A 24,370-nucleotide genomic window follows, 5' to 3' on the forward strand; every position below is an offset into this window, starting at 1 on the left:
TATTACAAACACTGTTCTGTATGTAAGAGCAGCAACAAAGTGTAGTCAACTTGGTTTTCTGCCAGCATTGATTTTTTCAGAGTAGGCTCAGACACATGATACGAGGTTAATTCTGTTTGGCAGGGGAAGAGCAGAGTTCAGTGTTTTCATGTCAGCTTTTCAAAGTTCACAGCTGAAAAAAAAAAGGTGGAAAAATGCACATCACACATGGGGCAGTGTTTGACATCCACTCGTAGCCAGATTAAGAGGGTGGTTCTTTGTGAGAAACAACATAAACATCTGACAAATAGTAACACTTTCCCTGAACAACTGCAGAAAACAAAGAAAAACATTCAGATTCTCCTGACTGGATGAAACCTGTTCCCAGCTACAACCAGACAAGCAGCTCCATGGACTTCAGAAATTACTTGTTGAGGGATGAAACCCTGGAACCACTCCCCAAGAACTGGGAGATGGCCTACACCGACACTGGCATGATCTACTTCATTGAGTGAGTAGACTGACAGTGTGGAGGGGTTGCTGTGCCCTTCGCAGGAGAGAAGTGCTGATGGGTGGCAGTCTAGGAAGCTGCCTGCTGCTCTTATACCTCTCTTCTGCTGCTCTTACTGCTTCTGTTTCTCTATGAAATTTAATATATTCCTGCTGTTAGATTCCTTACTGCTGGTCATCTATGTTGTACACTTAGTACGATTGCCGTCACACAGGAAAGCCTTGTGGTTCCACATGCAGCGTCAGTTTGTAATGCGAGTTTTGTACCTCACAAAATATGAAGCTGGCTGGGTATTGCTAAGGGAGGTATAACATCATATAAACCTTCTCTGTGTCAAATTCCTCTGAAATCTGAGAGCTTGTTTATTCTTTCTTCAATGCTTGTGTTCCTTGGCTGGGAATGCATGCTGAAAAGTACAAATAGCACAGATTAAAGCCCAGGATAGGAAAGTAGCTCATATGTGCACATGTGGAACAGCCTCATTTATAAGCTGTAAGGCAAAAATGCAGCGGAAACCTTACTGAGAGTTAATCATAAGAGGCTAAAAATATTTTTTCCTTTCAGGTAGAAACAACTGCTGTTCCCACATGAGCTCTCGGGGTCAGGGGAGAGTGTTTATACCCCTAACATTTCACATCTGTCATGGAGAGTCTCCAGTGCAGTGGTACCTCTGAGCATCATTGTTGCCTTTCTTTAGCATTTTATGGTGTGACTAGGGCGCAAATAGAGGTTATATTATCTAAAAGCTACAGTCTTCCCATGGTAGTAAATATTTAAAAGTAAAAGTAAAGCAAAATTTCTTCAGTCTGAGGGAGTTCTCTTCTTTTAATGGCATATGTTCTGCTCTACAGTCATAACACCAAGACAACCACATGGCTTGATCCACGGCTCTGTAAGAAGGCCAAAGCTCCTGAAGACTGTGAAGATGGAGGTGAGATATTCAGAATTAATTTTGCACCTGTGACTGGTAAATGTCTTGAGTTTATCCCAGCTGGATACAATCCATTATTGCTGTGGTAAAGCTTCTTCCTGGTACACGTGACTGGAGCAGGCAGGGTAGTGCTGAGTGTCCCCAGTTTGGTGGCGATAGGAGTTTGCATAAGACTGGGAAGGTCCACATTGTATTTTCTCTGGAGTAGTAGAATCTGACTGAATCATGGGTTTAGCTGCATTCGTGAGAAGAGAATGAGATAACTTTGTTCCAGTTACTATCATTGCTAAGGAGAAAGCTGGATACCTTAGTGATGATCTCAGTGGAAATTGTTGTGCAGGTGGAATATAGCAGGAGGAAGAGGTCCATAAGTATATTAGAATATAGGAATAATAAAGAAGATGCAGCATTATACCTGTTGCCGATCATACCTTTTGCATGTGACATGATGATATAATATTTGAATGCATAAGTAGAGGGAACAATCTGACTCCCTTCAACTCTTCATGCTGTTGCTTCAAGAGTTACAGGTCTTGTTTCGGCTAGAAAAGAGTACCAAATAGCTCTGTCTTCAGCAAATGCCTGACATTACAAAAGATGAGGCAGACTCGGAATAGCCTGTCGTCTTCCTAAATTGCACAGCAACCGTGTATTCATAATGAAGCCAGCTGGAGCAATGGACGCATACTGCTACTTATTAAACATATGTGCAGCTCACCACAGGATAAAAAGAGCACTTTAAACAGATAGATGTAGGATATCCGAATGAACAACATTTAAATGAATAGACCCACTGGGTCTTTTGTCAAACCCTGTGGAGTAATGCTGTTATTAATAATTGGTAATGCTGTCATATGTTAGGAAAATTCCTGTTACTGTCAAACTTAGGGCAGCCTCAAACAAGATTACATAGCAATTTTACCCCTAAAATGGCTAGCTACCTGAGTGTGTCCATTATTCTAATATTTAAATTTCCATAGTCAAGATAACTAGAACAGTAAATCTAGAATAATTGGACCTTTGTGTTACCTGCTTATCACCTTCAGTCAATTACGATCTGCTGCTAGGCACCATCTTACCAGATTCTGAATTTGCCATAAAAAGGAGCTTTTCACACGTAACTTCCAGTACCTATATCAAACAGGTGATTTTTTTTTTATTTTAGACCCCTAATGTAGGGATGTCCAAGGCAGCCCAAGCCCGAGCCACTGTCGGCTAGCTTGGTGTGGCTGCAGGAGCCGGCAGGCTGCAGCAGCACAGAACCACATTTCATCTTCTTGGCAGGCTAGACAGTCTGTGCTGAATTTGATGCAGCCAGACCTAAACACGTGCTGGTATTTTTGGGGTGTCTCACTGTATTGTAAACATCAGGGTGAAATAGCCTACTATGGAGGGGGCTGTCTTCTTACTTATCACGTATGGCTTATATAGTTCTAACTCTATGAAGATTTCTTGGGTTGACTGAAAACTGAAACATTGTCAGAGTACAGTGAGATATCCTGATGTTATTGAGAGAATAATTAAAGATGGCATTACTTGTGCCAGGTGGTCTGAAACAGAAAGTACAAGAGGAATGGAGATGCAGAGTTTTGCAAGCTTGAGATATGATACTGCAAGGCATTTATAGCTCTCTTTTGTGGTGTATTTGGGGGCAGAAGCAGTGTGACCATATTAATAATTGTATAGCTTAGAAAGTTGACAGCTATCAAATCACATTCATAGTTTATAATTAGATTAATTTTAAATAATGTATTTTTCTTCCTCCTTTATAGGTTCTTCCTCTCTAAATAGGTTAGTTTGTATCTTGTCTTTAAGTTTATTATATGTTTAAAGTGGTGTGCTTTTGTTGAATACAAGTCTCTGCATCTGGTGAAACAAAGTGAGAATTACAGGGCTTCACGTTCCTGGGAACAGGCTGATACCCTTTCGTCGGAAGGACCAGCCTCCAGCAAATGAAGGGAATAAAAAAGGACCTGTATTTTCCTTATATTTTTCATGAGTCTGTAATCTGTCCTCTCATTCCTTCATAAGAGCTTTGATACTTGCAGATAGTTTTCCACTGTAACAGAAAATTTGGTCTTTCTGATTGCAGAACTTCCTTATGGATGGGAAAAAATAGAAGACCCTCAATATGGAACATACTATGTTGAGTAAGTGCTAATTATTAATTTGACATAGTTATAAATTGAGCAGAAAATAATGAAGCGTTTGATATGCAGTACGTATAGGTTGTAATGCAGTGCGAGTATTAAACATATCCAGTAGAAACAATTCTAGAGGCAGTGAACACATGGTGCACACTGCTGAAGCACTGGCATGTGGGAAGATCCATGGTGTGACTGTACTGACTTCTTGAAGTGTATTTCATTTGGGGAGGGAAGCAAGCAGCAACCAAAGTAATTTATTAATGGGAGTGAGCTGATGTCATTTTTCTTAGCTGTAACAAAAATGGGGTCACTTGATTTAAGAGTGGTACCTGATAACTGTAAAAGAGCAAAATCAATTTATCTCTCATAGCTGTCTCCAAAAAGCCAAGTAAATAACTACTAAACTGCTGCCAGAGCTCTTTTGAATCTTCTTCAGGTCAGAGTAAAGGAAATCTCTCTAACCATGGGGAAGAAAATCAGTAGAGTTGAAAATGTTAGTTTCAGAGAGCTAGCTAACAATTTTTTGACTTTGGAAAACTGACACAGATATTTAAATTCTGCTCAGACTTACTGGGTTTTTTTCCACTCTGCTCTACTGCTTTAATATCTACTAGTAAAAAGGTGAGTTTGTAAGCATTATAGGTAGATGGAAGAAACACATAGGGTCAAGAGAAAAAGCAGGTTTTCTCAGTTCTAGATTATTACAACCTTTTGAAAATTTGCAGAGTAGAGTGAAGGTATACTCTACCTAATAATTGCGGGAAGTAAAATTGTATTGGCTCTTAAAGTAAATCAAGTTGCTGAAAGAACAAAAATGCTTTCAGTATTGATCATGATAGTTTATTGTTCATTCCTCCAGAGATTTTTTGAGATAATAAATTATATATTTTGATTTTGATTATATATATAATTTGAGATAATAAAAAATAGTATTTGTAGATGTATCTTTTGTGGTTGTTTTTGCTGTGAAATAGGCAGAATGCTTTCTGCTGAAATCCTGATCTACCTTTTGTATGTCTACAGTCATATTAACCAGAAAACTCAGTTTGAAAACCCAGTATTGGAAGCCAAAAGGAAAAAACAACTAGGACAGACTGATGTTGGCCCTTCAAAATCAGGTATCGCTGAATATTGTGTTCTTTGTCACTAATATCTTTATCTGCAAGTATGCATCATAAGTAACCGATTTTGGAATTCATCAAGGCATTAGTCTTGTCTTTTCACTGGATGTTGTGGTGTTGCCCTCCCGAATCTGTAGGGTTTTTGAACGATTCTTTTTTTGAACGTTAAATTGAACTGCGATCCTTAAGACTACTTTAAACACATTTTGATCGTTCTGAAGCTGTTTGTCGTAAGCAGCTTTTGAATATGGGGGAAGTTAGAAGAGCCAGCTGGAAGATGCAGGTAAAACCACACCTTGAATCTTTTCATCTGCTTTAAGCTTGATATTCAAGGGTTAGAGTGTAAACCTGGGGATTATTGGTGGGAGCTTTAGCTCCAGCTCTGCTGTAATCTGTACTATGGTCTTGAAAAAGCTCTTCAACTTCTCCATTCACTTAACTCAGCCATGAAATGAGTGTAACGGCATCGTTTGCTTTACTCCATAACAGTGCTGCAGAGGTTAGCCAATGCTAACCACACAAATCATTATCCTTTATGACACCTTAAAAAACAAACAAAAAACTTAGCAAAGCTAACCGTGGTTTCCTACCTTCGTATGTCTTTGTTCCATAATTCAAAAGGACCAGAGAAGTCATTCTTCACTAGAGATCCATCCCAGCTTACAGGTGCACTTATACGGACCTCACTGAAAAAAAGTACAATGGGATTTGGCTTTACAATCATTGGAGGAGACAGACCTGATGAGTTTCTGCAGGTGAAGAACGTGTTAAAAGATGGACCCGCTGCACAAGATGGGAGAATTGCACCAGGTCAAGTATTACTTCTCTGAACTTGCACTTCCTGTGGTGCTTTTAGAGAGCACAGCTTCTGAAGCACGAGAGGTTGGATGACTTCATCCACTGACTGAATATGAACACCTCACTAAATGAAATAGTTTTCAAATTTGTGAAAGATCTGTGCAGAGCAGTGGCAGAAAAGGAAAAGAAGCAATGTTGTAGATACAAATCTACTTTGAGTATGCTTCTGAAGATGTCAGTGGTTCTGCTTTAGCCTAAGACTTTTGGTTTCCGGGTTGTTTACAGAATGTTTTTTTTTGTTGTTGCCTTTCTATATGTCAAGTAAAAATGGTGTGTTTGAAACCTGGTCTGTATTTTGCCTTGTTGCTGCCACAAAGCATAATACCAAATATTAAAATTGCAAAAAACCTGCAGCAGGAATGAGCAAGCCAAGCTATATGAACTGGACAAGTGAGGAAACAAGAGAGATGAATGTACCTGCAATCCATGAAGAATTGCACGCTTTTTCATTGTTATTATACCTTTAACTGTTACCTATAAAATTATTGTAATCTGGTTTACATACTAGAAAAGGCAAAATGCTTCTTTACATATCACATAAACTCTTTACTCTTCAGATAAGAAGAGTAATAAGAGTTCATGCTTCCGATTCATTATCTAATACTATTTACTTATGAAATGAAACAATTCCCTGTTTTGTTGCCAACCTATTGTTTGAACTTGTTTGTATGTAGTGCATTTTCCTCCTCTGTAAAAATAATGATCCTGCAGTATTGTGTGGTGGTGCACACGTGTTTGTGTGAAAAGATACGTACCTATTCCTGCTGTAGTTCATGTAATAAGAGAGTTACTGTCTTACTGATGCCCAGGCATTTAAATGGTAAGGCGGTTTGCTTGCTGGGAATATTGTATCACACGTGCAAAGTTTCATGGTCAAAATGATGTAAATTATGAAACAAGGTTTCAGGATCTGAAGCCTACTTCCACTTCATTTTGAAAATAGATGCTTAGCCGTGTGGTGCAACAGTGTAAGAGTATAGGATGTGTGTGGGCGCAATCCTAGCTTAAGTTCAACCAGTCCTAAAATAAACATAGGACCACTCCCCCCAAAATCTGATTTATTCTGGATTGAATTTAGGATGCTGTACAACATGAATTAAAGTAGAAGACATCTGCTTGCAGTAGTGTGCGTGCACTGCTTCATCTCCTGTGACTGTACAGTATCATTTTTTAAATCTGCTGCAGATTAAACTTTATATATTTAGCACACTGTGTTCTGAGATGAAATGGATAAAATGCAAAGAGGAAAACCTTTATGCTTTCTGGCAACGTCGAGCCAAAAGGTAACAGCACAGCCACTGCTCATTGTTAGTTTTGAAAACTGCACAGTGATTTTCTCCAGTTATGCCTTTGTTCTGAGTCCAGGTGTGGATGGTTTCGTTTCTGTTTTTGACACTGTTGAAATTTCTTTTGTAACAGGTGATGTCATTGTAGACATAAATGGAAGCTGTGTCCTTGGCCATACCCATGCAGATGTTGTCCAGATGTTTCAGCTCGTTCCCGTCAATCAGTATGTGAACATGACTTTGTGTCGTGGTTATCCTCTTCCTGACGACAATGAAGACCCTGTGATAGATATAGTGACAGCTACACCTATTATCAACGGACCACCTGTGACTAAAGGAGATGTTTGTGTGACCAGCCAAGATCTAATAGCTGGAGCAGTTGTGTTGGACCAGAATGGAAAAATGGGCCCCATGTTGGTCAATGGTCGTCTGAACGGCCCTTCCATGGATACAACTGAACAGAGGATCTCTCTTGCATCTTCAGGAGGCTCTCAGCCAGAGCTGGTCACCATTCCCCTAGTCAAAGGCCCTAAAGGCTTTGGGTTTGCCATTGCAGACAGTCCTACAGGGCAGAAGGTGAAAATGATTTTAGACAGCCAGTGGTGTCAAGGCCTTCAGAAAGGGGACGTAATCAAGGAGATTTGCCATCAGAACGTACAGAGCTTGACACATCTGCAGGTGGTGGAGGTACTGAAGCAGTTTCCAGTAGGAGCAGAAGTGCCACTGCTTATCTTAAGAGGAGGTACATATGTACATTTACAGTTGTCAAGTATGGTTATATGCATTTTAAGAGTCCCTTTTTAGTGTGATAGCTAAATCGTGTCCAGTCTTGGCAGCCAAGTAGCAGCTTATTATTCAGCTGTTATGTTCTAGGTTGAATTTATATGCCTGAGTATTTGGGGTGAGAGCATGTTGCTAAGGTTGGGTTTTTTCAAAAATTTTATTACGATATGTTTATGCACTGTCTCTTCCAAGTGTCTGGGGAGTGCTAAAGCAAAAATGCAGTCTCTAGCATAATACAAAGCATATGATGGACAGAGTTTTCCAAGGCTCTCCAAATGTATTCCAGTAACTGTAGCTGTAATGGATAGGTGATTACAGGAGATGGGAAGAAGCATCAGCAGTGATGTGGAGCTGACCACTGGAAATACCAGAAAAATGTCAGTTTTGCATTTGCATATTTATACCTTTTCATTGACTGTCAGTCATGGACCAGAATGCATCTTCTCCCCAAAAGCTGACTAGTAGGTAGTGTGTGTTTGCCAGAAGGAGCTGAAAGAATTATGAACCAATATGTGGCTGCTTAGTGTCATTTTAAGATTTTACTGTAGCCCTGAGAGTGTCACTTCAAACAGTCATCCACACCTGCAAAAATCTCCAGGTCTTTTTCTATATAAATGCTACTATTCCTTAATCAGCTAAGGAAATAATTGGATTTCTTTGGTAGCAAGTGAAATTCTTCCAGACAAATTCATAGTCCCTGTATCCAATGAACTGATGTGTGATTTCGTTGACCAGTGTCTAGCAAAAAAAGAAATAGATATTTTTCAGTGTTGTACAGGCTAGCAGTTCTAATTTAAGACTTCTCTGAAGTGGTGTGTTTGGCCAACTGAACATTCACTTTGCCATTTAAAAGAAGAGTGAATAAGCAGTTATTATTTTCAGCACAGGAGGAGCTGATTACATTGCCTTAATGCTGTTTAAGCTTTTGGTGACCTAGCATTGAAATTGCTTTCTGTGTTGTGTTTTCTTCAGGTCCACCCTCACCTACTAAAACTGCCAAAGGGGTGAGTATTAGTGATGTACTTAAATTTGATTCTGCTGGAGAATATTCAGGGGGGGTTTGGTTGCAAACCAAATGTAAATATGGTCTACTTAACACAAAAGATTCCTTTGAGTTATTTGATGGAGGCGATGGATGTCTCCCTTACTGTTGAAGAATCAAGAACACAGCAAAGACCTTGTGGGACAATAGGTGTAGTACTGTTGATTTGTCATTATTTTAAATATGACATTACCACTTAGGTTTGATCGTTATTTCCTTTTTTTGCACTGTACTTGAAATTGCTATCTGCATGCATGCTTCGACCTGCTTTTTGCAATCTCATCTCCTCTGGATTTTAGTCCCTGCGATAATCTGTAAGATGATTTGGCAAAACCATGTCTGCTTAGCTGGCACAGATTCTTTGTCTTAAGGAACTACTGTCAGAGTACCCATTAAAAGGGAAACAAAATACAGTATCTTTTTTTTTTTTTTTTACATTGCTAATTGCCTGTATTAAAGTGAAATGGGATTTGTGAAGGAAGTTTATATTCCATATATTTCTCAGTCCTCACACAGATTTAATGGACTGGTTAGCGCTCCCTTCTCAAAATGCTTGCTTATCTTTGAATCCATATTTTCAGGAAGTCTCTATGGGGCTGTACATTCCTAGTCTGATACCCATTATTCTTGGAAGTTTGATCCGTTGGGGTATCTTTAATATACATTAGCTCAGTAAAGAATCCTTGGGCTTAATAAAATACCCTCTGATTTGATATGCTGATAGTAATGCATATTTTTGTCATGAGTGCTTCTTTTATGAGTTAGGCTAGTTGGTGAACAGACTGTTTCTTTAAAAATGTTTCTTGTACAGAACAAATGATTGCATTTTAGGAAAACCCAATTACCAGAATGTAGATGTGGCTTTTTCTATCTTTGTCCTGCTGTTTGAATATTCAAGTCTTATCCCAGCAATGAGATAATATGAGCACACAAGTTCAGTGTGCTTCATACAAGTGCACTCAATAAGATTTTCAGATTCTGTTCCTTGCAAGCATGCAGTTGTCCACACTAAATAAATCGGTGCATAAATCTCTGCAGTTCGCGGATGCAGGCCTCGTTAGTGTGGTTCCTGTGTCAGTGCACTCTGTGCAGGCACGTAAAAATGCTTCGGACTTGGGTACTGGTGTTCTAGCACATGTGCAGTAGCAACTTCCCATGGAGCACTTGATGTTCAGTGGCATTAAGTAGCATGGCAAAACAATTCAGTTAAAAAGGGTAAGTTCTTGTGTTTATAAACATTTAAGTGTCAAACTGCTAAATGGCTTGGGGGAGTTTTCTTCCACTCTTTGTAAAAGGGTGTATCTAGCCTGGAGAAGAGAGGGGTCTGGGAAGACCTCAGAGCAGCTTTCAAGTGCCTAAAGGGGCCGACAAGAGTGCTGGAGAGGGGCTTTTTACAAGAGCATGTAGTGACAGGACAAGGAGGAATGGCTTTAAACTGAAAGAGGGGAGATTTAGATTAGGCAGAAGGAAGACTGCATCTTCTGCATGATGTTTGTGGTTTCTGGGCATACAAGCACACAAGTCCAGTTATGCTTTTGATCTAATAGGGATTTTGTGGGGGTGTGGTCTGTTTCAGAAAGACAAGCAGGACAGTTCAGGGAGTTTGGAAGCTGTCAGTGATCCCATCCCACAGCCGATGCCATTTCCACCCACTGCTGTACGACCAGGCTCTCCTAAACTGGACCCTTCAGAAGTCTACCTGAAGTCTAAGACTATGTATGAGGACAAACGTGAGTATATCAACTTCCACTTCGAAATACTCAATTACTAAGGAACTTTTTCTTTGTCATATGTGTAGTAAAACTGTTTGACTTTCTTATCAAATTTGTTAACCTGATGTAGATAAAACATTTCAAGGAATTTGTAATTCATACAGAGATGAGAAAACTGTGGAACAGCTTTTTTTTTTAAAAAAAAAAACAACATCATACAAAACCCCAGTTAATCATAGAAATGATCTCAGGGATGATCCAGTTCTGAAGTGAACTGAAGTAGACCTGACCAATTCAGAATTTATAGAAGGTAGCTCTGAGTTGTATTATAGACTGGCTTTTATCTTGGGCCACCGTACAAATACAGCTGTGATCTCTCCTTTGGCATTTGTCAATCTATCCTTTCCTTTTTCAGCCTTTTCTTGAAAATTTACTTTTTGATTTTGGAAAGAGAACATCACTGCAGATTTGACTGAGTTATGTACTGTATTTCTGGTTACTGTGTTCTGTCAGTAAAAAGAGTCAGAATGACCATCAAAGCATAATCTTCCAATAATCAAAGATAGCTCCTTACGTGTTTTGAAATGTTGCTTTGTCTTAGCTCCAAACACAAGAGATTTGGATGTTTTCCTGCGAAAACAAGAGTCAGGCTTTGGTTTCCGTGTGCTTGGAGGGGATGGACCAGACCAGCCTGTAAGTGAAACTGTTTACCTACGTGTTATCTTCCAGTATTACTGTTAGAATGACTCCTGCTCTGTCATCCTCATTTCCCTCTCATTCTAAACAGTTCAGTGATGGTAAAATGGATCAGTTTGGTAACTGCCTTATAAAGATCACAACTGATTCAGATTAACTTTCTTTTCTTCCTCTTCATGGCTGACTTTAATCTGCGAGGCTCCTGTGCCCTTTCTGCTATCTGTCTTTGGCAGCAGTTTTCTTAGTCAGGCTGGTAATACTGATGGTGTTTCTGTAGTTGTTGCTGTGTCTCAGGAGCCCTCATAAGGGCAGCAGTGCTACCCAGCCTTTGCCCATTTCCACCTGATCCCGATGGTGGCCTTGGCACAATATGTGCCCTGGTAATGCCCAGTGTGCCGTGCACATTGGCATGGCCCAGAGAGCAGATGACTGGAAGGAAGCGGCTGCTTACCCTGCAAAAACTCCATGAGGCTGTTCTTTTGAGTGCAGCCCAGTGAAACAAGGCAAGATTTGGGATTGTGTCACAACCCTTTCCCCCACCTCTCTTGCTGAATTTTTAAAAATGCATTTTGTTCTGTCAGTCAGTGTGGTTCCTGGTGGATTCATCTTAAGGAGACAAGCACAGCCTTTCATACATTCTTTCAGGCTTTTATTAGCCTTGTGTTTTTCTCTCTCATCTCAGAAAATACAAAATGTGGTACTTCAGGATTTTCATGAGAAGCTTGAAGCAGAACCAATTAAGACTGGCTTCCTTCTGCAAATGGATCTTGGTATTGTTTTGCATTGTAACTGGCATCAAAATGTAGCTCTGATGTTTGTACAGGGGGAAGAATACTAGTTAGGGTCTGGCTTCTTTTAACCTGGTCAGTGACTAGAGTTCAGTTATGATTTTAAGTTGTCAGTGTAGCAGTGTTTCCTAGCCTCAGCCTGCAGAGCCGTTGCAGTTGGACTGGGGTAACACTGCTTGAGAGGTAATTGCCGAGGAATGGTGGAGTTGGAGGCAGATGGGCAAATGCCAGTGTGGAAACCCCAGGGTAGTCTGTTCCTCTGACAGCAGGCTTTAGGAGACTTTCCTCTATTTCCAAAAATGCAGAAGTTTTTCTCTGGGAAGAAGTGCTAAGAACTTGCACTGTATGTCAGGGGCTGTTTCTTCAGCTGTCAAGTTAAGAGGAAAAGCTTTTGGAATTAGATACTCATAGATTGTTTTCTGACTACAGTTAAGGAATATGGGTTTTTCCATTCACAGCTGTGATTGCATTTTTTTTCCCCCCTAACATGCATTTAAAGAAAAGGAGGAGCACAAGCAAAGAATTTTACTTCTGTTGCACTTCATAGCATGTGTGGTGTTTTGTTTCCATAACAGCCATAGCTGTTGGCAAGCGTCAGGCTAATGTCATGAATGCTGTGCACAGATGATCTGCCCACCATTGCTTAACCTCCAGCAAATAGCAAATACCGGCGTGATTACTCTTAATCTTTCATTTAACTTGAATGTGATTCTAGCATACAAAATAGTTTGTGGTGTTCTTATCTGTTACATTTAGTAGCACTTTATGAGGTGGGGGTAGACAAAATGGATAAGGGGAGTGCAGCTGTTTGAATTCATTATCTAATCACCAAAAGCTATGCACTGAAAAAAATTCAAATGTGGAACTGTCTGAGCAGCTTTTCAGAAGTAAATCTGAGTTCTTTCAAAAGCTGTTACTTCTTCCGCACTCTGGCCTAGTCTTGGTTTAAAAAAAAACGGAGTAAGTAGAATGAATGACAGAGGTTTTTGTTTCAGTAATGTCTGGGAAATCATGTATGTGTAGTAAATACACAGTGTACTACTTATGTCAAGAGTTGGGCTTTTTGACAAAATAACAAATATACTCAAGAGATAGTGATGCTTCCAGAATAAGGATTAAAAATACCCCAAAACTTTATTTACTTGAATGCTTTGAGACCCCAAATTGTATCCATTGAGTCACCTTGTGCAAAGTACGCTTGCTGCCTGTGTTTCTGCTAGAATTAGATGCTCAAATGATCTTTAAAAATATCTTCCCAGAAGCTCTCATGTGTCTGGATTCACCTGGATTCTCCAACCATTACGTGTTTTGATGAGTTCATGTTCTGCTGTTCAAACCCCCTGACTCTGCTCTGCTGACAGATTTATATTGGAGCCATAATCCCGCTGGGAGCAGCAGAAAAAGACGGCAGGCTTCGAGCTGCAGATGAGCTGATGTGTATTGATGGAGTCCCGGTTAAGGGGAAGTCACACAAACAAGTTTTGGACTTAATGACCAGTGCTGCACGGAATGGTCAGGTGCTGCTCACAGTCCGGAGGAAGATCTTCTTTGGTGGTATGTGTCTGTTCCAGAGAGGGTACTTACATTTTTGTAATCAAATCAAATAAAGCCGCTCTGAAACTTATCAATTATTGCACTAGAGCTGAGCAATCTGAGATTCAGGAAGGTCAGCTGTAATTCTGAGTAAGGGGAGAAAAGCAGAATGTAATAAGCTGATGCTTCGGTTCTTGCTGGGTTGCACTGTTTGCACAGGTAAGGCTCTGAAAATTATGATGGCAGTGCTGTTTTATTCAAACTTTTTTGCAGATATTAGTTAGAACAGCCACTGATACTATGCAAATTGAGTAATAACACAATCTCTTTTCTGTACAACATGCTATGTTCTTAAGTCTTTGGGCATCTGTGTGTAGCAAGAATAAGTGCATTCAAACCAGAGATGATTCAGGGCAGCATCTTGTGATTCTGCAGTTTTAGCTCAGTGTCCAGATCAGCAGTGTACAGAAGATTATTGTCCTTCACTTGATGCTGATCATGTGAGTGACAGCTGGGGTGGGGTTCAGGAGAACTGGTAACAATCTTCTGTTCTGATGAGCAGTCAGTATTGCTTTTCCATTGCCTTATTCAACCACTAATTCTGAGTATATACAGGTAAAAGGAAAAAGTATTTTTAAGATCAATTCTCAGTTTCTTTAAAATGCCTTCTGATAAGGCAATCAGGACCAAGAGTTTGTAGGATTCCTAAAAGAAAGCCTGGCTTCAGTCTTTTAAACTGCCTTTTAAAAAATGTTTCCATTGTTCCAAGTAAACAGTTGTTCCTCAGTTAAGATAGCAATAGATCTGGTTTGTAGCTGGATTTCTGCCATAGATCTTGTACTTGGAGCACACAGAAAAGCCACGATGGTTTGGTTTTTTACTATAAAAAGGCATCAGATCGCTCTGATAAAGTCTGTGCACGCAGTGCCAAGTCTGTTTGGCTGTGTGCAACCAGTGTGCAGCAGACTTACCTTCTGTAACTGTGCATGCCTGTGTAGGGCTCTGGACCTTTGAATGCTCTATTCTGTGTCTGATTTCTGTATTAACTATATCGTTAATGAACTCGCCTCCTACTTTCCCAGGCAGATGGGTGTTTCCTCATGCTGGCACTGACACTAAGACGCAGAGTTTTGCTGTAGTTGCTTGGTAAAACAGCAGTGTTGGGTTTTTCTTACTTGTTTGTCTGTTACCTGCAAGGGGAAAAGCCACAGGAGGAGGAGGAATCGCAGCCTGTCTTGATGCAAAACGGCTCTCCCCGACTGAATCGGGTAGAGTTTGCAAACCAGCAGTCCCCAGAGGTCTATGATGTCCGTCTGCAGCGGAAGGAGAACGAAGGATTTGGCTTTGTCATCCTCACCTCAAAGAACAAACCTCCTCCTGGGGGTAAGTGCCATGTTCTGGCAGCATTGTTGCTGCCTGGCCTCGCTGCGTGGTGCTTGTACCAAAGCTGCTGCTGGCACTAGCAGGCGTGAGCAGGGCCGTGGCTTCTTCGGGGATTTCTCTGTCTTTGTTGTGCTGGTCTTACCTGCACAGCACTCTGTGTAGACACAGTCACCTCTCACTGTTTCACAGCCCAGCCAGCTGAGGCTCGGTCTGTCTGGCTGCTTCTTTATGCTCTTTTTCACTCAACTGTGACGTAAGTGGGGGGCAGGGGGAAAGTATTATCACCGGCAGCGAGCCCGTACACAGGAGTGTGCACTTGTCACAGGACAGTCTTGCAGACGTGGATAGTTGTCAGGCTGTGGTGGTGATGCCTGTTCTCACACTGCATTAATTCATAGGCATTTTAATGGAAATATAGTTTCAACTTTGGCTTTATGTTACCTGATTGGGTAGCATTTCTTATTTTGGGGATCTGAGAAAGCAGAGACTGCAGTACCTGGAAGAAAGGAATGAAGTTGTAACTGTCAGGCAGGGTGTTTGTCTAGAAAGATCGTCAAAATGAAAAAGTAGCATGCTCTGGCATTACAGTTCTGATATATGGACATGGCCTCAGGCATAGTTGTAAAGATAAACAGCAAAATAACCAAGGTTAAAAGCAAAAATAAAAAGAAATACTGTGAACAGAAGTGAATGAGAGAAGCTGCTTGCAGGAAACCCTGGAGTCCAACTCAGTGGAAAGATCCGTGAAGCCTGCACAGGAGCAGTTCTGCTCAGCATAATCAAGCGGACTTGTATTCCCTGTGCTGATGGCTGCTGCTTACCCAGCAGTGCCAGGTAGAGGCTATTGGATAATTTTTTTTGCATGAAGTGGCAAGTAGGATCATCTTTCTGAGATTCATTCCCTTTGGCCATCAGGTTTGTGTTACCTGTGTCAGCCCTTGAAATACAAGCCAGCTCAGTGTGTTCACCCACAGATGAACACAATTCACTGACATTAAGGTACGGCTAACTTGTGAAATTGTTACTTGGTTCCTTTAGTTCCTTAGTGTAAATCACCCTTCTGAAACTTCCTCAGCTGATTCCAGTCAGATATAATGATGGTTTGAAAGTGTGTCTCTCTCTTACTGAGCCTCAGACACTTTCTTCTGTTTTTCCACTTAATTTTACTGCACAATAAAAAAAAACAGCGGGAGCGCAGAAAAATCCTGTTTCTAAATAACATTGTGCTGAATTCATGTGATATATATTTAGAGTGCGATGCAGTCTTGGCTCAGACAATGCCTTTCAAGAATGTTAAAGCCAGCGGCTTTGGAAGCGGCTGGTGCGGTGGGACAGCGCAGCAGCAGTGGTCCACATGCAGAGCTGCTGTCAGATTCCTGTGGCAGCAGCAGAGCAAACTGTCACCCTCCAGTGCATCATGCTGCACAGACAATTGTGTCCCATGTCAGAGTGGCCATGGGTTCACTGTGTTGTCTGGTCAGTCACACAATAAGAAAAAAACATTACAATACATTGGTATTCTGTTACGATATAACTGTAATACAGACAACATTTTTGTCTAAGGATCTGCTGCAAATCCCGGTTTATTTGATACTAGAACTGAAAGTAGAAGACAACTGAGACCAGTTCCAGTGCCGGTAACGTAAGCCCTGTGGTCCAGGTGGCTTCTAACACACAGGAAAAAAAGAGATGCTGGTGCATCCATAGGCTGTGTTGTGCTGAACGTTTCTGTGCTGCAGTTTAACATGAAGCTACAGGATATTTCAAAATAAGTAATCAGCCATTGGGTCTGCAACCCTGCAGTGCTTTACTCTTCACAGTTGTCTCTTAAGTTTATATATAGTCTATTAAAGAAAGCATAAATAAAATTTAAACTTACAGTAAATGCTGGAAGGCATCAATGTCTGTTTCTTTGCGGTAACTTCAGCATGTCCTAGCTCCTTCAAACAATATTTGATGGCTTTTTAATCTTGGGTGGCTGATGACCCTGTGAAAGTGTTTCAGATTTGCTGTCATGGTATTGAAAAGCCAGCTGATAATCCTGACAGGCACACAGTGTTCCTCACCTCTCCTATCCCTCAGAGAAAAGCATGTTTGGGAGAGCAGCCACTACAGAAAACGGGTATCCATCAAACCCGCTTCAGGCACTGGAGGCACAAACAGGCTTTTACATGAAATAGCAAGGAGAGCGTTTATGAAACATGCAGAGGTCATTCTGGAGAGGTGTTTGGAAATGAGTTACAAAGGAGCAATGCAGCAGTTCCTGTGCAGAAGAGCCTTGATGAGGGATTTGGGAAAGACAGAATCCAATTCTGCTGTGCTTTCAGGCATCCGAATGAATGAAAGGCTGTTTTAGACGCATGGGAAAGCATGCTGGCTGATGTGCTTTGATGTAATGCGAATCTGCTCTGTCAGGGCCACGTCAGCACGCAGGCAGCTCAACAAGCCGCTCTTGCCCCAGGTTTTGGTAGGCTTCCCCGACCACAGTAGCATCTCGGTGGCTGCCAAGTGCCATCTGCAATGCTGATGTTCAGGTCAGCAAACTGTAAAACAGGATCTCCCCAAGTGCCAGCAGGGCTCTTGGTGGGGAGAGCGTAGGAGCCGCCGAGGCCGTGCTGTCCCACGGGACAGGTGCCTGAGGAGGCACCGCACTGGAGTGCAGCATCCCTCCCACCTGGTGCCTTTTTAGTTCTACTTGTTCCTGCATTTGTGTTCACCTCTGGGAAAGTAACTAAAAGCAGTCTTTTTTTCCTTCTACTTCTCATGAAATTATATCTTCTTCTTGTTCTGTCTTTTCTGGCCCCATTGCTTTGGCCTCTAGAGGAACCTGCACACAGAGCAGAGTGTCACTATGGGAGGAACTGAGGAAAGCAAGCCAGGAGAGCTAGCTAAAATTCAAGACAATTACTACATGTGCAAGTTCATCTCAGAGAGCAGGGATAGGGAGCAGGTCTGTGCAGAGCTGAGCTGGCACACCTTGTTGTGCTGCCTGGGTGTGCTGAGGGTTGCTGCTGAGCTGCTCAGCAGGTTACTAAGTCGATCTCTGGCAGGAGAAGTTTGATTTCCTTTTGAAGTGCATGTAAGGTTTAATTTTTGGCTGCAAGGAGGAAGAGTTAATCTGTGCATCCAGATTTCTGATGACCGTAGTAAACTGGATGTCCGTAACTGTCTCGGAGTCCACACAGTGCCCCAGGGTCTGTGCATGAAATAGAAAAAAAAATACATTATAAGTGGCAAACCAGACTGCTTTGTAGTGCTCCTGGGACACATGGTCTTACGCAGCTGTGACCCGTTTCCTTCCTGTGTTTTCCCTTAGGCACAACACCTTGTATGTGGCAAGGCCATGCTGTCAGCGGTTGGCACTTCCATTCGCTCTACTGAGTGAAGCATTCTTCGTATTTGCGGGTTTTTCTTGTACTAGCAGCGCCACCCTTTAGAGCAGGAGCGGTCTCTGGTATAGCTGTGGCAGTGCTGGGTCTGTGTGGTACTTATCTTACATGAATATTAATCATGTTGCTGTGCCTGTTCTTGACTTCCTAGTGATTCCTCACAAGATCGGGCGAGTTATAGATGGGAGCCCAGCTGACCAGTGTGGGAAGCTGAAAGTGGGAGACCGCATCTCGGCAGTGAACGGTCAATCCATCGTTGAGCTCTCTCATGACAGCATAGTACAGCTGATCAAGGACGCAGGCAACGTGGTGACTCTGACTGTTGTGGCTGAGGAAGGTATGGAGGGTGCGTGGCCCTGGCAGGTGGATGGGTCCTACCACACTGCCAGAGTCTAATGTTTGTAATTTCTGAAGTTAACTCACTTAAAATGGAGTATTTTAAGATGTTTGGAAATTAAAGAGTGTGAAGCTCATCCATTTGCTCTGGAAGAGCTGAAGGCAGGTGGGGCAGAGAGATACAGCTACCAAGGTGGTTGTACTGAAAAATAAGATGCAAGTATTAACAGTGCGATGCAGGGTTAGAGAAATTCTCGTGGTTTCTCACATGAGAGACAGACGTGGAATGATGTCCTGTCCAGACCTTGTATTCTTCAACGAAAGAGAAATGACCTCTCCTGGGGGGAGCTACACCAGACACAGGATGATGCCAAGAGAGAAAATCTCACCACATACAGTGCCCGTCTCTTGCTGCTGCAGTCGCTGCCGGAGCTTTGTTCCAGCTGGGACACTAGGCAGCTAGGGTGCTTGCTGTAGGGCTGCAGGGACACCTGCATTCCAGATCCTCTCCATTTAGACACACCTGCCACATTAAAATACATAAATTACTGAATGTTGCATCCCTGGGATGCAAGAGAAACGTCGTGTAGTTCTGTCTGCCAAAGCTACCCTTTGAAAAATCATCACATCCCACCATGAAAACCTTGCTTGGGGTTTTCTTGCAGAGCCTCCCAGGCTGCTAGCAAATTCTTCACACGCAACTGCCATGTCAACTGAGCAGCAGAAGTGAGTATTCGTGGCTGCTTTAGAGACTATATTTTTCATGAAAGCTCCCATGCAACACTGCATTCAGTATGGTTTTGTTTCTACACAAGCAATTCACTATAAATATGTAAAATCCAGTCATTTGAGGAGAAAAGCTTCAACCCTGCTTCCCACTGCGTTTTTCTGGATTGCTGCTTATGGGTTTAATTAAACTCACTATCACATTATTTTGCCAGAAAGCTGGCTTTCTTCACCTTTTGAATAATAAATACCTAGACCCAGAATGTGAGTAAAGCCAACAGATGATTCTCTAATTTCACATGCATTGCAAATATGTAACACACTATCTCAGCCTGTAGTACAAAATTTCAAAGACTTAATTTTCCTTTTTATTAATGCTTGAAGCAGAGAGACTTCTACAAATTGTTGTTTTTCTATTAAGTTTTTGATTTTTATCAAATCTAATTCATTCCAGTTTGAAGGGACACACCTCAAAGCAGTTGCCCAGGGCAATGCTTAAAATGCAACTGAAGTCTGAGTTGGTTGCATTAGACCTGTTTCTCCAGAGCTCTTACTCAGCTTTGTTTTCAAAATAAGCTTTCTGAATATAACATTTTTGTCCCTTGTTTATGCATGATGTTACCTGGACTCTGTGTAAGAACTTTTCCCACTTCCTCAATTACAGATTTGTAGCCAAAATGTAGAGATAAAATGAGAACCTGAGGAGAATCAACAAAGGGAGGGGAAGAGAGGTCAGTAGCAGGTGATAAAACGGCTGAAGAGACCAGTCAGAAAAAATGTGTGGCTTAGAGGAGCTGGGGTTGGCGTGTTTCAGATGTAAAGAATTTTGTGACAGTGAAGGAGAGAGAAACAGAACGTGTTCCACCAAAATGGAATATATTGCCAAGTATATCCTCCTTGATTTAGCTGGAGAAATACAGTTTAGCACACAGCATAACCTTCCATACAGCAGACTCTTGTAGAAAGCCAGAGTGGATGTGAATTAGTCAGGGCTTCAGGCGTTTTCCCCGCTGGATGGCGGGGAGAGGGCTGAGCCTCGCAGAGATGGTTCACAAGTTGCTGCTTAACACTGAGGAGGAGGCAGGATGCAGCTCCAAAGAGAAGAATGCCCATTTTGCCAGGAACTGTTCAGCATCACAAAGCATAAACCCTAACAGAGTTTGCTGTTCCCTGGTGCATCTTCAGCGCTGTCCTCTCAGACTTACAACGAAAATACTGCCTTGTACCCCTTCGCTGTCCCTCCTCGCTTTCACAGATGTGTGATCTTTGCTTTCCATATGAATAAACGAATTCCACTTCATGCGCCAGAAGACATTCTTTAACATTTTTCACAAAAGCAGGAGCCTGTCAGCTTTTGTCATGTATTAGCTGGAAACATAAGAGAGCAGGCTGAAAAGAGGACTGGAGAATTTGTACAAACAGATGGCATTTTTCTTGCCTGTGCTTCTAAATTAAAACTCTGAGTATAAACCACGATTAAAAGTTGACATTTTGTCTCTAGAGAAAAACCTCTTTAAGGCATGTCATAGTAATAGCACCAAGCAGTCCTGTGAAGGACTTGGAAGGTCTTGCATACCTGAGAAATTCAGTCTGATAATACGCATTATATTTTCCTTCCCTTAAGATGCTTGAGTGCTTTGTATATTTCACTAGGGCTTGCTCGTTCTTAACTGAGGAATGCAGTAATGTGATGCATCTAACAGAGGACTGGAACTTCCGTAGTTTTGGTGCTTGAGATACTTTTTTTTTTTTTTTAACCCTTATAAAGAAAAGGAGTATATTAGTTTATAACTCAGCACATAAGTTCATCTTGGGCCACTACTTGCCATTTCAGGTTCTAGCTAAGAGGCAGCTTTTTGAATAGCCGCTTCATGGCTCTGAAGTGACACAGACATTTTGTATCCTGAAGCATGTTTTTTTTTTTTTTCATAAAGGCACTGGATTTATTGTAAAGTACAGAATCACTGTATTTTTTGTGGAAGGGAAAATAAGCTATTCTAAAAGATTTATTTAAATGTCATGCCTTTTAGGGAAGGTGAAACACTTTAAAGTTCTTGTTGATAACCTGACAGTGAACTAGTGCCTCCAGTGTAGTTGTGGGACCAGTTCATAACCTTTTCCGGAGCTGGCCAGTAGCAAACTCTCCTTTGTGCCTTAAATGAGTTGACAGTTTCTCTTTATCACTGAGAGTCTTCATCTCTGAATCCTCATTGCCTCTGCAGAGCCTCATTCTCCTCGTACCTTTAAAAAGGGAAATGTTCTCAAGTGGACATTATTCTTACAAAAATTTATTATATTGAATACCCAAACCAACTTCGTGGATCTGACTAGCCCTAATCCCTTCTGGTCTTTATCAATTCACAGTTTAAAACCCTTCTGTTCATGTCTGGTTCAGTTAAAATTGTGGGAGTTTTCTGAGGAAAAGCAGTGTAGGTAAGAGTAAAATTCCTAGGAATTTATTCCCTGGAACCAATGAACTGCACTTGGGTTCCTGGCTTACGGCGTTAGACCTTGGAAAATTCTCTTCACCTTGTGCCTGAGGTCAGCTGAGCTGTGGCATCCTTAGGAACAGCAGGCACAGCGCTGACGGTCACATGTGGGGAGCATGCCTCGCAGTATGCTCGGGAAGCTCTCTCTGACCGTTGATTTTGTTTGAATTTGTTAGAACACCGTGGTCCTCCATCAGGAACAAACTCTGCCAGGCAGAGTCCGGCTCCACAGCACCGACCACTGGGATCAGCACAGATCAACCCTTCCGGCACAGACAGGTACAGGCCTTTGGGGTTTGGCGAAAGGAATGGACAACAGCTAGAAAAGCTTGACCAGAGGGGTTGTTAATGCAAAGGTGACATATGTGTCCTTTTACCTCTGTGTAGGGGAGCTACGGAAGGTGAAGCTGGAAAAGAAGTTTCAAATAGTTACAGGCTTTCCTGGCCCGAGCATAAGCATTTGGCACAGTCTGATGCTGGCGTTGCTTCAGTTATTGGTAGCCGTCACTCCCAGGTACAGGAACCGTCCAGAGGGCGCGGAGACATGCAAAATACTTGTCCGTCCAGACACCACAGTGGCATTGCCACGGAGTGTTCAAAAGCAGAACAACAAAGCATTTCCCTGTCAGACACGGGTAGAAAAGTTGCGTACAAAGATGCCCCAAAGTGCTTCACACAATGTTTTTGTTGATGTTTTAGATTTTTACGATCTCCTTGGTGTAGGTGGGTACTCATTATAATTATAAAGGAAACAAAAAATGCTTGCAACAGGGCTACTACAGACCCTTTGGCAAAGTTTCTTAAGGAAATTTCATGCATATCTGAAACTTAGAAGGGAAATTGTTCTGTATGTTTAGAATTAGAATGAAACGATTACACCTAGTCATACATGAGCTGTGATGAATTCAGTTTAATTCATGGATTGCACATTTGTCAAAATACAAACATGTGTGAAGCATTTTTTCAGAAAAATAAATGTTTGAATCTGCCTACAAGTCCTCATCTTTTTTCCTCTGCCTTCTCACACAGAATCCTGGCTGTTTCCCAGTAGAGTTGGAAAGGGGCCCTCGAGGGTTTGGATTCAGCCTTCGAGGAGGAAAGGAATACAACATGGGCTTATTCATCCTTCGGCTTGCTGAAGATGGGCCAGCTGTCAAAGATGGGCGAGTACATGTGAGTTTGTCTTCTCTAATCGATTTGTTGATCAAGTTGGCCTTTTGACACATTAATTTACCCGTAGTGGCAACAACCCTTGTTTTTTCACGAGTGCAGGGTCCAAATAGACAGAACAACATCTGGGCAGCTGCCCTTCTTCCAGCTGTTACTGTGCAGTGACAGCAGATGCTGCAGTGTTAAGCTTTTAAAGGAGAAATATATGAAAAGCTCTGGCTGTCCAAAATGAACTGTCCGTCTGTCCTTGAGTGACAGTAACATACGTGTCCCAGGGTTTGAGCAGCAGCTACTCAGCACACTTTAGGAGCCCAGACAAGAAATTGCACAGTGGAACAGAGAACTGAAAGGAGAATCACTGTCAAAGTCAGGGAATTTGTAAGGAACGTTGTGTGTACATTGTGCTATTGCTGTTCTGTGCCATGTTTGCAGATCCATGCCTAACTTTTTTCCAAATTTTTGTGTGTTAATTCTTATGTTTGTGTAAGGAAATAATTTTCAGGTGATGTAGTAACAGCAAAATACATGGGCACAACAGCAAAGAACAATGGTGCGGGACAACCTGTGCCTGCTGCCCAGAGCTGAATTTTCAGAGGCTGGAGCGTGAAGCTGAAGCAGGTGCCCATGAGCTGCCGTCCCGCGTGCAGCCTGGTGCTGCATTGCACGTGCGGCCATCGGCACAAGGCTCTGCCTCCATCGCTACTATGATTTGCAGAATAGGGCTGACACAGATACTTGCTGGGGCTACTGTGAGGCTTCATTGGATGTGGAGTTCTAGGTATTGTTAACTTCCGTTACCCTATTCTTTACAGTAATCAGCTTATTTCCCTCATGCTTGAGAAACTACATGAATGTAGCATTTAGTACTAATATTTTCTTTTGTATTCCTCCTTCGAGTAGCGTTAGACTAAGCTGAGGGCTTTGCTTTCCAGGCAAAAGCAACCAAAAGGTTCCCAGCTGACTGCACTCTGCTTCGTGTAGATGACCTGTGCCAAGGCACGGGTCCGTGTGGGACCGTGACAGCACAGTATGGCTGGAAGCGCTCCACCTCCCCGTGCCAGCTCTGCCTCCTCCGCCACTTGGCACGAGCTGTGCAGGGGACGTGTGTCCGCAGGGATGTGTTCGCTGCGATGCTGGGGGGTCATGTCCCACAGGGAATGTGAGCCTCTGAGGCTGGCGCTGGTGGCTGTGGAGGAGCAGAGCCACGAGCGCTGTGGCTGTGCCGTGTGTCCCCAGCAGCTCAGCACAAGAGGCTGCTCTCACCCAGCGTGAGGTTGGTTCGCAGTTTTCATGTCATTTAGTTTCTCCTCCTTCAGCTGCCAAATGGTGTCATTTTCTGACTGTACTTTTGAAACGGTGACAATGAATTTCTCACCCGGTTAATGGCAACTGAGCATGATGGGGGGGGCACGTCGTGCAGTGTGGCCATCCTGTCCTGTCCGGTGAGTAACCAGCCGGTGACCTCCTTTGGCAGAGGCGGTTGATTTACC

At 42.2% G+C, this 24,370-nt stretch overlaps 1 protein-coding gene across 2 annotated transcripts in view; it reads left to right on the forward strand.

The window, feature by feature from the left end:
* Positions 1 to 24,370, forward strand: part of MAGI3 (membrane associated guanylate kinase, WW and PDZ domain containing 3) — a 73,283-nt gene that overhangs the window by 42,659 nt on the left and 6,254 nt on the right. For both annotated transcript variants that reach the window (XM_055728177.1, XM_055728176.1), the window contains exons 5-19: positions 316 to 490; positions 1,342 to 1,421; positions 3,514 to 3,571; positions 4,592 to 4,686; positions 5,311 to 5,499; positions 6,967 to 7,575; positions 8,589 to 8,620; positions 10,235 to 10,388; positions 10,972 to 11,063; positions 13,216 to 13,408; positions 14,585 to 14,770; positions 18,311 to 18,496; positions 21,887 to 21,989; positions 22,098 to 22,224; positions 22,740 to 22,883. In XM_055728177.1, the coding sequence (XP_055584152.1) occupies positions 316 to 490; positions 1,342 to 1,421; positions 3,514 to 3,571; positions 4,592 to 4,686; positions 5,311 to 5,499; positions 6,967 to 7,575; positions 8,589 to 8,620; positions 10,235 to 10,388; positions 10,972 to 11,063; positions 13,216 to 13,408; positions 14,585 to 14,770; positions 18,311 to 18,496; positions 21,887 to 21,989; positions 22,098 to 22,224; positions 22,740 to 22,883 (2,423 nt within the window). The remainder of the gene's footprint in view (positions 1 to 315; positions 491 to 1,341; positions 1,422 to 3,513; positions 3,572 to 4,591; positions 4,687 to 5,310; positions 5,500 to 6,966; positions 7,576 to 8,588; positions 8,621 to 10,234; positions 10,389 to 10,971; positions 11,064 to 13,215; positions 13,409 to 14,584; positions 14,771 to 18,310; positions 18,497 to 21,886; positions 21,990 to 22,097; positions 22,225 to 22,739; positions 22,884 to 24,370) is intronic.

The sequence above is a fragment of the Falco cherrug genome, chromosome 16, assembly GCF_023634085.1.
Source record: "Falco cherrug isolate bFalChe1 chromosome 16, bFalChe1.pri, whole genome shotgun sequence".
NCBI lineage: Eukaryota > Metazoa > Chordata > Aves > Falconiformes > Falconidae > Falco > Falco cherrug.